General features: G+C 35.8%; 1 protein-coding gene and 1 non-coding gene across 16 annotated transcripts in view; one reads left to right on the forward strand and one right to left on the reverse strand.

Moving 5' to 3' along the window:
- Positions 1-17525, reverse strand: part of GPHN (gephyrin) — a 540115-nt gene that overhangs the window by 24692 nt on the left and 497898 nt on the right. For all 15 annotated transcript variants that reach the window (XM_020285734.2, XM_020285732.2, XM_076003938.1 and 12 more), the window contains one exon: positions 2780-2867. In XM_020285734.2, coding sequence (XP_020141323.1) covers positions 2780-2867 — 88 coding nt within the window. The remainder of the gene's footprint in view (positions 1-2779; positions 2868-17525) is intronic.
- On the forward strand, positions 7683-7744 carry LOC142871688 (U7 small nuclear RNA). Its single transcript, XR_012919905.1, has one exon. It is a non-coding gene; the product is annotated as a U7 small nuclear RNA (small nuclear RNA).

Below are 17525 nucleotides of genomic sequence, written 5' to 3' on the forward strand. Positions count from 1 at the left end.
TTTTTGAGGTCCCTATGATCCTATCTTAATTAAGTACCCAATTCTTTTTTGGTGGCTCTTTTGATTTTGCCTTCTAAAGATCATACATAATTTTGAAGAAATAATTTTCAGAGTATCTTTTACAACTAAAATTATCTTTGAAATTTTCTAGAGGGTCCCTAGAAAAATCCCAGATTTATTCTTTCATTTTATAAAAAGAAATGCTAGAAATAATTGGGTGTGTTTGATGTGTTACTGATATAACAGTTTCATGGGATGAGCTGTCATATCTGAGAAGAGATGTGCAGTCTGCCCCAAGTTAGATCTGTATAGGTAAAATTTTATTACTATAAATATTTCAGAAATTGTTTGCTTTATGGGAAGTTACTGGAGATTTGACAATGCCCTTCCAGTTTTATCCTTAGAGGAGCAAAGACCTGAGCTCTAATAGCACTAGAAGAATATCCTGTATTTATCCAGTACAGACTAGTGACCAGATGTGTTTCCCTGATGTTTTGGTGCAAGGACTTCCAGGTTCCTTGGCATAAGTCTTAGAGGGAGTGAGCCCCATTTTGTGGCTTAAATAAAATTTCCTGCCAGTCTTGTAGTATAGGTGCTCAGAGTATGATTTAAATTGAATGAAATAAATTTCTTGCATGCCTGAGTTTCTTTTTTTTTTTATGGCCATACTGTAGAAGTCAGCATACCTGAGTTTCTGCACTTAAGATTCATGCCTGCTACAGAATGCTTCTGCATCTTTCCTCTATCTCCCTGTATTTTCTGTAACTGGTTTTCAAGCTCATGTCCTGGGCTGAAGCAGATGTTCTATTTTTGGTGCTTTTCTTTTTGCTATTAAGGTACCCTGCAATTCTCTTTGGAACTAGAATTTGCTGCCTGGCAGGAATATGCTGCAGTATGTTTTATTTCTTTCTTCCTAGTTCTCTATTATCTCATTCCCATTCAAGGAGGTAGAAGGACAGTTATTAGCTCCTAAGGAATACTGTGTTCCTAAAATCTCTTTCCTACTAAATTAAAGGTTTACTATAAATATCTTACCACAGAGACAGTAAAATAAATAAAACCAATATGCTTAACTATATTGGCTTTGTTTACTTGTGAGCAAATCCTTAGGATAATTGACATCTTTGTTAGCAGTAATAAAGAAGGTTAGGTTGAGAAGTGTTCTGTCCTTACCATAGTTGAGCCACAACTGCCCAGCCTGTGTATGCTATAAGCTTGTTACCTCTCCAAAAGTACTAGAAAAGATAGACTTTAGTCTGCCAAATAGGTATTACCCCATAATTCAGTTAATTAGGAGCTAAGATAGATTATATATGAAACAATCTCTGGAAATAACAAATTTAACATTTAAATAGTTCTGACATTAGGGTTTGCTCTTGTGATATTTAGAGTACCACAGACAGTTGGATGGTAATGAGGACAGACGTGTTGCAAATTATTTCTTATAACTCTACCATAGTGCAGACCTCAGCCCGTTAGCCTTTGTGATCTCAGGAGAGGTCTGCAGCAATTTGCTCTACCTGGTGCAAAAGACTTTTGGGAGACTTTAAGGGAACATTAACCCAACAATTTGTCTGCTATAAGAACATCTATACATACTTCAATACTTTCACTCCTGGAGGTAATTTGTGATGGTTGTCTTAGACTGAGATTCTTTTTCTTCCATGGCTTTTGGCAACTGAAGTGCTATTCTCAAACACTCTAAAACTAAAGTTTGTCAATGGAAGGCTGGCATTCTCTGTTTAGGCAACTAAATTCTGACATTTGCTCTCAGAGCCAATAGAGTTTACTGTATAAAGAGTTAGGTTATAAATTTAGGCAGTTTTATAGCTAGAGAAGGCAGAGACCAAGAACAATGATATATATAAGATCTAGTTTAAAATAAATCAAGCTCTTGAAAATACGAATTTTAATAAAAACGGCTATTATGAAAATACCATAATTTTTCAGTTTAGTCATTAATATAAGATAAAAGAAAACATGGAAAGGGCTTCTAGGCTGGCAAAACATTTTGTGGTCTGAAATATTTTTTAGTGTATGTGCTGCCAAAGTGAGCACGTGATCTGAAATACTTTCGAGCCAAGACATAAGGTTGGTTATTATGGTAAAGAATGTTTTGTTTATGACATCATTCAATGGACCCAACAGTTATCATGAATGAACACATTTCATTAAGATATATATACTTAATGATATTGAGAATATTCAAATTGAGGTTTTAATAGGAGTAAGCATTACCATGTGCAAATAATCTTAGTTCTATAAAATCATATATATGTGTGTATATATAGTTTCATTATTATTATTTATCACCTTTGTAAAGAGAGGCAAAAGAAAAGCCTAATCCTTTCTTTCTTCTCTGTGAGGAAGTGGAGCTAAAGGCTCTTGGTAAGGTTTGGAATAGGTGGTGGGTGAGTTGGCTGGCTCTGGGAGATCATGTTTAAATTTAAGTAGAAGGAAGGATTTTGGAGCTTTACCTTGGGAGTAAATATCATGTATAAAGGGAGCTTAATATAATAAAATCGAGTGAGAAACAAACTACAAGTCTCCAGGGGAACAGCAAAAACCATTCTGCAACTTGTAGGATTCTCCAGCCTGCTCCTGAGGTAAACTCCCTAACCCACCACACTGAATCAAGACCAGTAATTTCTGAAGCCCCATGGATTTTCAGCTTTGTGGGGGCCTGGTTATAAATACCAGATGCCGACCAGACCAGTTAATTGACCATATGCAAGGACATGGCAGCAGGTAAATTTTCATGAGCCCCATATTTTCATACCTTTTCCCCCATGGATACACCCCCTGATGTGATGATGACATCAGCACGACTGATCCCTTCATTCAAGGCATTGAGTAAATCATCTGGGCTGGAAAAAAAGAAAGACAAATAAATTAACACACAAGGAAAAGATTTTGGATATAGTGCTAACTTAAAACCAAACCACCAGTAGGTGGCATTAACATGAGTACAGCACTATATTCTGATTGAAATGGGAACCAAAAGAGTCTCTGCCCAATGGGAGCATAACTCTTATTGTGGAGAAACGACCTTGTAAGTACTGAGGTAGTGACTACTCGTGCTTTCACAGGGCTTTTTGCTCTAGCAAAGCAGTATAATGAGGGGAAACAGTGAGGTGTTGAAGGATGTCTAACCCATCCTAGTTTGCCTAGGAATATCTCTATTTTAGTACTGAAAGTCAGAAATCCTAGGAAATCCCAAGAAAACCAGGACAGTTGGTCACCCTAGGAGTTAGAAAGATCACATAGGACTCTTTAGACGGAATGACTTAAGTAAGGCCCTGAGAAATAAGCTGGATTTTGAGAGGTGGAAAGGAATGGGAAAGGGCTTTGTAAGCAAGAGGGTCTGTATTAGCATAGGCTTGGAATAGTGATTATGTCTGTGGTGTTTCTAGATCACTATGGGAAATGGCCTGGCTATAATGAAGGACTTGATTGGGAATGACTGGGATAGGTAGGACAGGACATGATTTTGGAGGGCCCTCAAGCCTAAGAATTCGGAGTTCATCTATTATTAGGCTTGAGGGCCCTCCAAAATCATGTCCTGTCCTACCTATCCCAGTCATTAGGAAATGAGGGAGGGGGTCCCTAGAAATATGAAGAGCCAGTAGGGGTTTATTGGGAAAAGAAAGGGTAGAGAAAAAAGGATAAGGAAGGCAGAGACCATACAAAATGTTCTGAAAGGGTAAAAGTATAAGATGAATATTAGGGATTAAAACTAGGTAGGTTCCTCAATGTGAACTGAAAAGGCAAGTGCACAAGGCCCTTTGATGGCACAGGTCAAAGGCCTGGGGAGGAGATGGAGAGAAATAAAGAGTCGTATCCTCTGGATGTTAGAAGGGTTGAAAAGACCGAACTTGAGATTGATCAAGTGAGAATAAACAAAATGCCAAGCAGGAAGACTTATGGAGGACAGGATAGTAGGGAATAGTTGAAAGGGACTATTTAGTTACTACTTTAAATCCATACAAAGCAATTGACCAATGTGACCTGCACTTGGCATTTCCCTTCAAGCGATGCAGTACAGAGAAAAGGTGCCTTTTGAGAAGTACATGTTCAGTCAACACCTTTCTTTTCTGAGAACTTCTTATCTGTGGAGGAGGGAGTGTTTGCCTTTACACTACCTGACTCTTCCTTTCCCTTTCTTGCTTATGGATATCTAACATGAACAACTATAAAGGGATTAATCCTGACTTCCAATTTTCTATTTCCTACTTTTAGTCCCTTTTCAGGCTCAGCTGTATTCTTACTTTTGGGTTCCATGAGGTAACCCTATATCCTCCTCAAAATCTCTTCTTTGCTTAACCTAGCTTCAGCAATTTTTGTTAAACTTGAAACCAAATGATCTCTCAATGAGATAGCATATATCTCTCATGATAGTGAAGTTTATTCATGTGCCTTTACCTTATTAATGCACTACTTGATAGAGAGGAAGAAGAAAGACTCCAGATGGCATGATTTATAACTAGGATAGCATTTTAGTTTTTATCCTGTCATGAGAGAAGAAAGGAGAAGAACTTGATACCTAGCAGACACACTACCTCCACAGGCTCTCTAAGAGATAAGCTAGTAGGGAGGTGGCATAGCATAGCATAGAGATTAAGAATGTGAACTCTGGAGAGGGGTGTGGGGGAAAAAAAAAAAAAAAAAAGAATGTGAACTCTGGAGTCAGACTGCCTGAGCTTAAATCCTGGCTGCACTACTTGCTAGAAATGTAACCTTGGACAAGTTTCTCATTGCCTTAGTTTTCCACCTGTAAAGTAGGGATAATTGGGTTATTATGAGAATTAAATGACATAATACATATAAAACACTTGGAATAGTATCTGGAACAAACTAAGTTTTCAAGAAAGATTACTTGTCATTATTATTGCTGTTGTGCTAACAGACGTTAATCATGCAAACAGAACTAGCAACAACTTGGCAAAGTTCGACTTTAGCATGCTTTGCAGTTTTTATTCTGGAGAATATCCATTACTAACACAGAAGAAAATTATAGATTGGGACTTAAATACATTCACAGAATTACATGTAAAAGGTCCAAATGGCAAGGTAGGCCTGGTTCCAGCCTGAATAATTTTATTTACTATGAAGTTCTCTGACAGGATCTGGGTAAAATTCTTCTTTTCCTCTAGCACTGGCCTGTCCATAAGTGTACTGGGGGTTGCTCTGGCTCTGGAAAGCAAGCTCCCAAGGAGAAGGGACAAAAGTATAAGTTTGAAAAATGGCTCACGTGAGGTTCAGCCTACCAACATAGGGACCCTTCAAAGTCATTTAGTTGATTGCTTAGGCAGCCAAAAAAGGTATCTATTGATGGTAGATCTATGTATAAATCATTAAAAATTTAAAAAAATCCCTGACATGGATTTCAAAGTTAAACTGGTTGGGCAAACATCTAAGAAGAATTATATTGAATAATGGGTATATTTAAAATATTTTTGAATTAAGTATTTTGAACAGATTTTTCATTAATACTTTTCATTTTTCTTTGGGTAAAAAGACAGCAAATTATTCTGTTGTGTTGAAATACTATACAATGTGCATGTGATGGGTTCCTGGTGCCCAGAGCTCTGGGCTCCTTGCCTTGCTAGGTCATGTTATCATTATGCTGAGCCCAGTGGCTGACCTATGGAGCAAATGGAAAAAACATCACAAACACAGCATAACATAGATGTGGTTCAAGTGAATGAATAATGAATATTATCAACAAAATATGATTTTGTGTTAGTACAAAGAGATATTAGCTAATTTGACTAATCTTACAATATGTAATGTATAACATATGTTGAATCTACAGGATTATGGTAAAGCCATGGGAAACAAAGCAGCAATGACATGCATATTATCATCGTATTAAACTTTGTAGGTGGATAAAGGTCCTAAGACAAGCTAGCTGATAACTGCAAACTAAACATACTTTTCAGTGATTTTTCCCCCTAACTCGTTACTTTTGTATTATCCGGGAAATATTTTTTTCCTAATTTGTAAAACTGCATAGTCATCAACTGTCCACATGAAATTTTATAATTTGTAGAAATAAATTAAAAGGGATTTTGTTCTAAAACCTTACTTTAATTTATCATGTTTTAAAGAATATGCTTAATGCCACTTTCTACTCTGTGGCTAGTAGATCCATAAAACCATTGAATCTCAAAGTTGGAAAGATCATCTTGTCTAGTAACAAAACTGGACCCATTATATGGACCTGCCCTTCTTTATCCTCCTTTGCCCCTCTCTGACTCTACTTTCTGTTGTACATTTCTGGTATCTAAGGATCTAGTTAGACATCATGGCTTACTAGAGAGACAGTACAAATATATGATAATAGTCAGAAGATCTATAACTCCATTTATTACCTCAAAATAAATCTGTAAAGTAGACTGAACTGGTATTATTTGCCCATTTTAAGAAAAAGGTAAGTGATATTCAGAGAGGCAAAAGAGCATATTAAAGTTTAGATAGAGCTGTAAGTGGCAGAGCAGGGACTACAACTTTTGGTTTCTCATTAAATGTTCCATTCCCTATCTAATCAGATGTGATTGTATAGTTTTTTTTTTTTTTTTTTCAGGCATATGACATGTCATAGGAAGATTCTCACAGGAGACTCTTGTGCAAAAACATCAAAAATAGAGGATGCTAAGGCAACAGGTGTGGATTTGTTCAGGATGATAAGCAAAAGACTGTATGTATAGACATGTTAGTACAGTTCTAAGGAATGAAACAAATATGATTCTGAATCTTACATTCAGAAAGAAACTAAAATTTTGATTAAACATAACTTAAGAACTTATTTACATAAATTCACTTTAGTTTTTTTTTTTTTTTTTTTGAGACAGAGTCTCGCTTTGTTGTCCAGGCTAGAGTGAGTGCCATGGCGTCAGCCTAGCTCACAGCAACCTCAAACTCCTGGGCTTGAGTGATCCTTCTGCCTCAGCCTCCCGAGTAGCTGGGACTACAGGCATGCGCCACCATGCCCGGCTAATTTTTTATATATATATCAGTTGGCCAATTAATTTCTTTCTATTTATAGTAGAGACGGGGTCTCGCTCTTGCTCAGGCTGGTTTTGAACTCCTGACCTTGAGCAATCCACCCGCCTCGGCCTCCCAAGAGCTAGGATTACAGGCGTGAGCCACAGCGCCCGGCCTAGTTTTTTTTTATTTTTATTTTTTTTTAGTTCCAGAATGCATAGTTACTTTAGTTTTTTGATTCATATTATATTTTAAGTTATAAAACATTTCCAACATAATAGTGTAATAAACATCCATGTATCCGTCTCTCACAGTAGTTGAGAAATGCTAATATTTTTTAATATTTACTTCATATTCCCTTTCAGACTTTTAACAAATAACTGAGTTTGCTAATGACTAAATAAGCAGAGGAATTATAATTATGTAATAAATATGGATTCTCAAAGTTGTAGAGATATACTGCAAAAGAAAACTTAATAGTCTAGAATTATTAATAAAAGCACTAGCTCAGCATTACCTAAAAGTTGAGGGGTGGAAGATGGGGGAAATAAAAGTATTCTAAGATCTCATCTTATTGGTTTAGGGGGTCCATAGGAGAAATGGAAATGTGTTGTAGGAGGGATATAGTTAATACTTTCTTTTTATATAATAGTAGATAAATATACATTTGATTATGAGTATTAGAAATTAGAAAGAAGTGTTACAGCTCTTTTAGAATTTGTCTAGCAGGTCTTCCGGTCCTTACTGGAAGGCCCCCCACACAAAAAAAAAAAAGAAAAAAAAAAAAGAAATTAGAAAGAAAACACAAGGGGAATGGTAAGGTATAGCATAATTTTCAAAGTAATAAGGGGATAAAAGGGAATAAATAATACTATGGTCAGACTAACAATAGGGAAAGAAAGTAAGGAATAATAAAGTTGTATAGATAGTAAACAAAGAGTAAGATGAATGCAAAAACATCAAGGGAATCATTTATAGCAAAGTTCCTGGTAAAGTAAAATACTTATGCTAAGATCAGAATTATAGTAATTTAAAGCAGATGTACGATTGCCTTTTTTTTTTTTAGCTCAAATTCAGTTTTAATGTTATTTTTATGAGGGACACTTAAAAAGATGAAAGACTGAAAATAACATATAGGGCAAAAAGCCAACATGCAAATGTAAATAGCAAAAAAGCGGGAGTGTCAATATTAATGTCAAAATGGGATTTAAAGTTAAAATAACTTAAATTGATAAAGAGAGGCAACAAATTGTGATAAAAGGCAAATTTTAAAGATGATACAACAGCATGTAACTGTCTTACAAGACAGGTTCTCATTTCATCCAGGCTTCATGGTTGCCCTGCCAAATCCTTGCACATTGTAGGCACTCAGTAAATGAGCTGAATGAACCATGATTTCAAGTCAATCTCTCCACAGTAGCTTTGGGAATAAATAGGTTTAGTTATTACAACTGTAATTATATTATAGTTGTAAATAATACTGTCTAGGGATGGAAAAAGATACTACTTAACATTTACATAGGCCGAGCGTGGTGGCTCACGCCTGTAATCCTAGCACTTTGGTAGGCCAAGGCAGGCGGATAGCTCGAGGTCAGGAGTTCGAAACCAGCCTGGGCAAGAGCGAGACCCCGTCTCTAATATAAATAGAAAGAAATTAATTGGCCAACTAATATATATAGAAAAAATTAGCCAGGTATGGTGGCGCATGCCTGTAGTCTCAGCTACTCGGGAGGCTGAGGCAGTAGGATCACTTGAGCCCAGGAGTTTGAGGTTGCTGTGAGCTAGGCTGATGCCACAGCACTCACTCTAGCCTGGGCAATAAAGTGAGACTCTGGCTCAAAAAAAAAAAAAAATTTACATAACCATAATAGTACTTTCTTTGAGAAGGGATTAAGGTGAAACAAGATTGTGTATTAAAATATCTGAAAGGCTGTTGAGGGAGTCAACTTATTTGGTGTTGCTTCGTAGGGCAGAATAATTAGGACTAAATGATGGGAGAAATAGGGAGAAAGACTGGCTCAGTGTAATGGAAAAACATCTTTATTATAACAGCCATTGAACAATAGAATGTGCTGCTTAGTGAGGCAACAAGATCTTTCTCATTAAAAGAATTCAAATAAAAACCTGATGATTGGCTGGGTGTGGTGGCTCATGCCTGTAATCCTAGCACTTTGGGAGGTTGAGGCAGGAGGATCGCTAGAGGCCAGGAGTTCAAGACAAGCCTGTAGCAAGAGCTACAAAAAATAGCAAAGTTAGCCAGGCATAGTGCTGCATGCCTGTAGTCCCAGCAACTTTGGGAGGCTGAGGCAGGAGGATCACTTGAGCGCAGGAGTTTGAGGTTTCAGTGAGCTATGATGATGCTACTACACTCTAGCCTTGGAGACAGAACAAGACCTTGTCTCAAAAAAAAAAAAAAAAAAAATAGAAAAAAAGAAAAGAAAAAAAAAAACCCAAAAAACCTGATAGCTAAGTTATTTTCCTTAATCCCTTTACTGGGTGAAAGACTATATTAGCTAACATCATATGTTCCTTTTGATTCTAATATATTGTATTCAGTGTGGAAATACCCAAAGTTACATAATAACAATGACTATTTTTTTTTACACATAGACTAAAGACTAGAGGGAGAAACTGACCCAAGCCTTGTAATCGCATCTTGTAGATCATACTCTTTTCCCTCTCACTTTTTGAACATTAGGAATATTCTACTATTTGACCTGAGTGAAAAAAATAAAAGCATCTTTTCTTCCCAAAGCCATGACATTCATCTTCAACTTAGGATATGGCTACCAATATTTATAATACTCTCCCTAGAGTTTTAACTTAATCACATATGAAAGAAGCTTGAACTTAATAGAAAGGTAGAAAAAAGAGAAAGGAGAAGCATATTTCAAAATAAATCTACTAGAGAATGAATGTGGCTTTCTCAAAACTATATTAACTAACCAGTTTCTGTGAAAATATATCTAGAGGATATGACATCTTTTGAACACTGTATCTTTTCAGATTTCACTCTGATTTCTTTGGGGGCCCACTTCCAGTTAAGACATTTTTTGCTTTCTAAAATTTTCATCTGCCTAAATTACTATAATTCTGATTCTCGCAAAAATTCTTTTTGCTTTATCGTGAAGTCTGCTATGAAACTCAAAACCAAGACAGAGCCTTTACCCAAGTTTAAGATTTATGAATTTCAGAATATTCAGAATGCAAATGCATTTTTATTTTAAAATATTTTATATAAACACACAGATGGACAACAGCTGCTAATTAGTTTCCTATTTCATCTGTTATACCAACTGCAAATTGTATCATTTTAAGATGAATGAAGATGACAGTCAGATGGTGAGAAAAAGTTCTAGGATTTGTAGATTAAAGAATAGTTACAGTTAATCATACCAAGATAATAAAAATAGCTTGGGACATATATTAATCATATCCTAATTCCTTCAGAAGTCAAGGATAAATTCCTCAACTATAAATGTTTTGTGTGTCTACTTCATGTATGGAATTAACTATAGAGAGCCATCCTTTTGTCCTTCTTCAGTCTCACTGGCTATTCTGTATTATGGAGTCACATAAAGAAAAAAGAAAACATGAGCATGGTCCTTGCCTTTAAGTTTACAAGTTAATGGAGAAAACATATGAAAAAAAATTTAGGGAAATGATTGAAATAAGCAATTACATTAATATCATTGAATTAAAATATTAATATATTAATTAAAATGAAAATGTATAAGGAGAAATGATATAAATGGTGAGTGGAACAGAATGATCAAAATTGGTTTAATTAGGAAAGAATTTCTGGAAGATAGTACTTTTTATGAGGTTAGGGTAGGAAAACAATTTCTTTTTTTTTTATATCAGCATGTTATGGGGGTACAAATGTTTAGGTTACATGTGTTGCCTCCCCCCTTCCTCCCCGGAGTCAGAGATTCAAGCGTGTCCATCCCCAGATGGTGCACATCACACTCAATATGTATTACATACCCATCCCCTCCTCCCGGCTCCCATCTGCCCAATGCCTGATAAATGTTATTCCTATATGTCCACTTAGATGTTGATCAGTGAAACCAATCTGCTGATGAGTACATATGGTACTTATTTTTCCATTCTTGAGATACTTCACTTAGTAGAATGAGTTCCAGCTCTATCCAGGAAAATACAAGAGGTGCTATATCACCATTGTTTCTTATAGCTGAATAGTACTCCATGGTATACATATTCCACATTTTATTAATCCACTCGTGTATTGATGGGCACTCGGGTTGTTTGTGCATCTTTGTGATTGTGAATTGTGCTGCTATAAACATTTGAGTGAAGATGTCTTTTTTACAGTGTCTTTTGTTCTTTTAGGTAGATGCCCCGTAATGGGATTGCTGGATCAAATGGTAGATCTACTTGTATCTCTTTAAGGTATCTCCATATTGCTTTCCACAGAGGTTGCACTAGTTTACAGTCCCACCAGCAGTGTAGGAGTGTTCCTATCTCTCTGCATCCATACCAACATTTATTGTTTTGGGACTTTTTGATAAAGGCCATTCTCCCTGGAGATAAGTGATATCCAGGAAAACAATTTCTAAAGCTACAGTAATACCTAGAGGTTATTCTTAGAAGAAACAAAACATCAACTGTAATACCTACTCGCAAGGGTTAAGAAAGGCAACTGTATGTAATAACCACTAAAAAAGTCTCTCATAGAGAGTGGGAAGAATCCCTTGTTAATAGGCACATGCTTGTTAAGGTAGAAAGAATATTCTTTGTTAGCCAATAGAAAATGAGAGACCTCTGCTGATAAATGTTGAGAAAATGAATGTATTAGGTTGACTTAAAAATTAAAATTTTGCATTTTAAGCAGAAAAGGGTATTTATTCCATAGGAGAAGCAGGCAGTTTGTAAAGATGACAAGAACCAATTAAATTCAGATCTAAATTCTCCTTGATGATTAGAAAATCCTATTTTAAGAACATTAGGTAAGCAATAAGAATTTAGGACATGTTTCATTCACAAATAGGAAGTTGTGAGGCTTTGCCCAAATAGCAACTGTACTGTTAAGTCTGTCTTGATAACTCCTGCTAAATGTGCCAGTTTTATAAGAAGCCTATTTGCTATCTCAGTACTTGTTCCTCTTCTGCTTCTTGCTTTAATGTGAAGAGGCAGCTTCACAAATTGGCAGCAGCAAGAGCAGGCAATTCAAATCCCAAACACCAATCTATGACAGAGCCAAGCAAACCCAGCATGATTTGAGTGGGGCAGTCTTCTGTGACGGCAATTTTCCAGAAAGGAGAACCCTTTTCTTAATTATGGGTATTCCCCAGCCCTTCAGGCCTTCAAAGGAAGAAGGTCCAGGTTGGCAGTCTGGAAGCTTTATTACTGAGCCGTCTTAAAGTTGATGTAGAAATAGAAGTAATCAAATAGTTAAAATCAGTTTTAGGGATTATGTTAATATAAACTTTAGGGATTATATTACTATAAGCTCAACTAATGCTGGATTGTATTTTTAAAAATTTCCTCAAGTGGATTCTGTGTATTTGGATCATAATTATTGCTGTTATACTCAAGAGGGAAATGTGTAAGATCTTCTTTTTCAGTCTGAGGGAGCAGCTCATCAATTTTTAAAATTAAAAGTTTGCCAAATCCATCTGGAAGCCCTCCCACTGAGATCCTTTTCATCAGAAATATAAAACAAATCACTGCAGGCACAAAGCTTTACATTGTGCACTTTTTAGGGATGTGTCTTAGTTACTAATGCAATTCGGTTGTCAGTGCCATACTTTCTGGCCTGTTCCTGTGGCTAAGGTTTTTGGACTTTGAAGGGATCCTGTAAGATTCTTCTGGACAGTGTTGTACAGTTGGAATAGTGGCAGTTGGTTTCATGGAAAGAGAAGATGATACAGGAAAAAATGGGAGGGCCATCTAATCTAGGAGATGTACTCCTACTAAGTGCTGTGGACATAGTGGTTACCAAGACACACTTTATTCTAGTCTTCATGGAGTTTACTGTCTGGTGGGGAACAAAATAACCCTAGCCCAATACTAACAAATCCTCTTCCCACCCTGGTTAGGCCATACAAGATAGCAATTTCCTAAAGATAATTTATCAGGAAACTGACAGAAAAGAAAAATGCCAAAACAGAGAAGCATATATGTGCTCAAATGACTAATATCTTAACTAAGTTCTGGCCACCACAGCCTTGGCTGGCACCTGTAGCACTCTGTACTTATTTACCTATCCAAACTTCTTTGTTTGCCTTTCCCCCTAGCTCATGCTGCTAGGAGGACAAAAAGAGGCTAATAGGTTATTGAACCAGCCAAGAGGAAAGAAAACTAGGAAATCTACAATCCCATCTTTAAGGTAGAAATGAGATAGTGCTTAAAAGTATATAAACTCACATAAATTTGTACTAATTTGGAAGGTCCAGGCTTGACTAGTTTCATATCTGGGTTGCGGATATAAGATTTGGGAGTCATCATCATAAGGAATTAGAAGGACAGAAAGCTAGGGGTAAGCCATGGAGAAACCTGTATTTAGGAAATGAAGCACAGGAAATAGAGCTACAAAAGCCAAGAAAGGATAGATTGTGAATGGAGGATGAAGATGAGGAAATAATGTGTTGCTAGAGAGGGATATAAAATTGTAGTAAAGAGGCCCAATAGCTGGGTTTTGTAGGCATTTTGTGTTTACATACACATACCATTTTGAGGCTTTGTAATCCAGATGAAGAGAAATCATCACTGACACTGTTCTGCTTTATGTACTACCCTTCACAGTTTCTCTTATATTTAATCCCTTTCTTTTGAATTCTACTTCCAAATCTGAACTTAAGCTCTGGAACTTACTAAAATATTTTTACTACTGAGCTGCAGTCCCTCAAAAACAGTATCTATGTCTGTTTCAACTTTGTATCTTCAATAGTTTTGGCTTAAAATTTATATTAGATGCATAACTGAATTTACTAAATCCTTGCTACTTCCTGTGATCCATGTACCAAAAGTTTGGTATTACTTCAGAGCTTGTTAGAAATGCAAAATTTCAGCCTACCCCAATCATAATCAGCATTTTCACTAAGATCTCCAGGTAATTCACATAGGTACACCATCAATATTTGCTGGTGACTGACTTAACAATGAATAAATAATTGTATTGTTCTCCTTATTTCCATTCTCTCTCCATCATTGGCCCGTGTGATACATTTTTGTCAAATTACCTTTCTAAAATAATAGTTTATTATGTCAATTCTGCTAAAAAAAAAAAAAAGCTTCAAATTTAACTGAATGGGGTACTTCTGCCTAAATTGCAAAGCCTTTCCAAATCTGGCTTCAAATTTCTAACCAAATTTACCTGCAGTATCCTTCAACCTGAACCTCCTCTTCTAATCAGTCTGGCCTAACCTGAGCAGCTATTCATTTCTACTTCTCTATACAGTATTTGCTTTTACTTCTCTATTTTTGTTTGTTTTGTTTCCTACTTGGATTACCACATCTTCTTTTCCTATTTAAATCCTACTCATTCTTTAAATTTTAGATAAAATTTTACCTTTATAAAATGCTCTCTGATCACTCTAGACCATAGTGATACTACTCTTCTGATATATTTAAATAACATCTTGTCTTCATAATGATAGCAGAGAATTATGAATTGTTAATCTCAAGAAATTTAGATTCCATTTTCACCTGTTATTAACTAGTTGTATAATGCTGGTAATTTATTTAATAATTAACATCTCCAGGTTTTAAAATTTGTCTTTTTAAAGCAAAAGACTAGGGACCCCAATAGTAGTATGTTACACATAGTGTGAGAAATTATGTTTTAGGAAATGTATTTTAATATACACTATAGTATTTATAAATGAATGCTTTTCAAATATAATGGTTAACTCTCAGGTATTTTAAATGCCCCTTGTGCAATCTTCGCAGTACTATTAAATTACCCTGTTTTAAAATAAAGGGTACAATAAGCAAAGGCACACCAGCTAGCAACTCACTTCAAATTGTTACAAAGTCTTACTCTTCTATTTCACATTGATTGCCAAAATTATGGTAGGTGATAAGAATAAGAGCTGAAAAGTAGAATCATATACAATTTAGAAACCAGACTCAAACCTTTTTTAATGACATGAATAGCATTGTCACTCTTTACCCTTATTTGTCATGGCTGAGTAAGGGTTCTGTGCTCTTTGATATTCTTGGGCTACTTATCTCCCTGCTTTAAATCTAAGGTAGCATTTCTCCCATGACTCTGCTTATTTCCCTGGAGAGCTTCATACAGAAGATTCTGTATGACAACATTTGCTTTCCTTAGCAAACGGCTACATAAGAATAGTAATGAAGAGGACGGCAACCTTTACAGAATATCAACAGGCTGTAGATTAAATGTACCTTGTTTCCTTTGCTAAATTCCTAGCACAGATTTCCAGTAGAACAGTTATAAATTCCCTCCTCCAACATTCCACTCTGCATTTTAAATCATTCACTCTGGACCACTTCAATATAGCATTCTAAGATTGAGAAAGTCTACATTTGCACCAATTGTTTTTTTAAAAACTTATTCTCAGTTTGACATAAGGTATTGCTGTCAGAAAAAAGGGTATACACTAGAGATTTCCACATTTTCTGAATTGCTTATACCTGCTTATAGTTTTGTTATTCCTTATACAGGTTTCAAGACACATTTTGGAGTTAAACATAGTATCAACATTAATTATTAGGAACTGTCTACCACAAATCAATAGTGGGGACTTGAGACAATTAGTATACCAACATATGGGTCTTTCAATGGTGTTTTGGCATTTATAGTAAGATAATGGCAGTATATACAGCATATCAAGTAACTTTTTAAAAAAATACAAAAATTCAACACTTAGAGGGAGAATGAACAGAATTATAGTTCAGAAGAGCTTAGGGTAAAAATGATTAAAAAGCTCCTTTTAACCTTATAATATTTCTTATTAGATCTCATTAATGCACTTGGAGGTAGGGGCAGACCCATTGGTAGATGGGAAACAACACTAAATAATCCAGTGAGTGAGTTTGTTCCCTGGAGTTTCAGGCCTGCTTGCCTGTCTCTGTGCTTTTAAAATTCTTGGATTCATCTTCTCTCTTCTCAGCAGAAGTTGATTTTTGTGTTTTAAAAAGCTATGTCTGCATCAGGATAGTTTTTAGGTGCTTGAAATTTATATGAAAGAACAGGTTACTGCTCAGGTCCAAATTCAAATATTGGCTTTTTTTTTTTTTTTTTTTTTTTGCAGTGGGTTCTTTCTACTCTCTTCCTAGGACTAGGGACCCTGAGTCAGGGTGATGCTAGTAACTTGTACACTGGCTTCACTAGCATGGGCCCTAGCTGGCTAGTTATTTAATAATGAACTTCTTTAGAACTGATCAGTCAGGTAACTACAAATGGTAAAGATTTTTTAAAAGAATTACATTTGAAAATACATTAAATAGCCTCTATTTCAATGTTCCTAGAGAAAGAAAAAAAAATCAGGAGGAAAGAAGAGAACTTTAAAAGGTGAGATGACATGAAAACTATCTTTCAGGTTACCAGCAAGGTGCTGTGTCCAAGGTTTGGACTGTGTCTAATTTGAGTGCTAGGTGAAGTTCATAGCATACCTTGTCAGAGCATACCTTGTGAAATGGTAGGGCAGAACCTTTTGAAAAGCACATTTGAGTGCTGGGAAAGTACTCATCTTACAGGAAGAAGGATCATGCATAATGAGCTTTACTCAATGACAAGGTGGTAAGAGAGAAAGGGATGATTATGGGTGACAGATTCATCATGGTACTCATCACTCAGATTTGTTTCCTAGCTTTGTCTGCAGCGGGCTGATGTCTGAGTATTACTATAAGCAGGTATGCCTCTAGTGAATTGGAAATAGTACCTGCTGAAAGATAGTTAAGCAGCGGTATTGTGCGGTAGTGGGACGCTCAGAAAGCACAGATCACAGACTTGCTGTTGATCACATGTGCTATATCACTGGAGATTCACAGAAATATCTGAGGAGTTTAGCAGAAGGCTGAGTTAATTTAGTGGATGGGGGTAATATGCTGTTAAAAATGGACAATTATAGTCAGTGTGCCTCCCATTGTACTTTAAAGTGGGTGAACCCTGGAAAAACTTGGGTTATATAAGGATACAAATATCAATATAAAAATACTAGAAAACAATTGTACCTAATCTTAAAAGAATTAGGTAGTGCTAATTTTGACACTCTCTCTCTTCTCATCTGTGTTTTTCCTATCTTTTTTGAAATGAATAGAAGTGTGAATAGGAATAACACCTTTACCATTAGCTTCACTGGGATAAAGCCAACACTATTAAAAAAGATCCCTGTAAACATAACACACCCATAGGAAAGTAAAATATTTTTCCTATTGTTATAGACATTCCAAGAAAATATTTATCCCTAAAGGACATATATACCTCTCTATTTCTTTGGCTTCTGAAGAATGAGACAAGTGAAAATTATGATATTAAATTTCTGTCTCCTTAGCAGCAATTCCATCTAGTTAGTAATCTAAAATTTCATATTTGTATAATAATA

This window comes from Microcebus murinus, chromosome 6, assembly GCF_040939455.1.
Source record: "Microcebus murinus isolate Inina chromosome 6, M.murinus_Inina_mat1.0, whole genome shotgun sequence".
Classification (NCBI taxonomy): Eukaryota; Metazoa; Chordata; class Mammalia; order Primates; family Cheirogaleidae; genus Microcebus; species Microcebus murinus.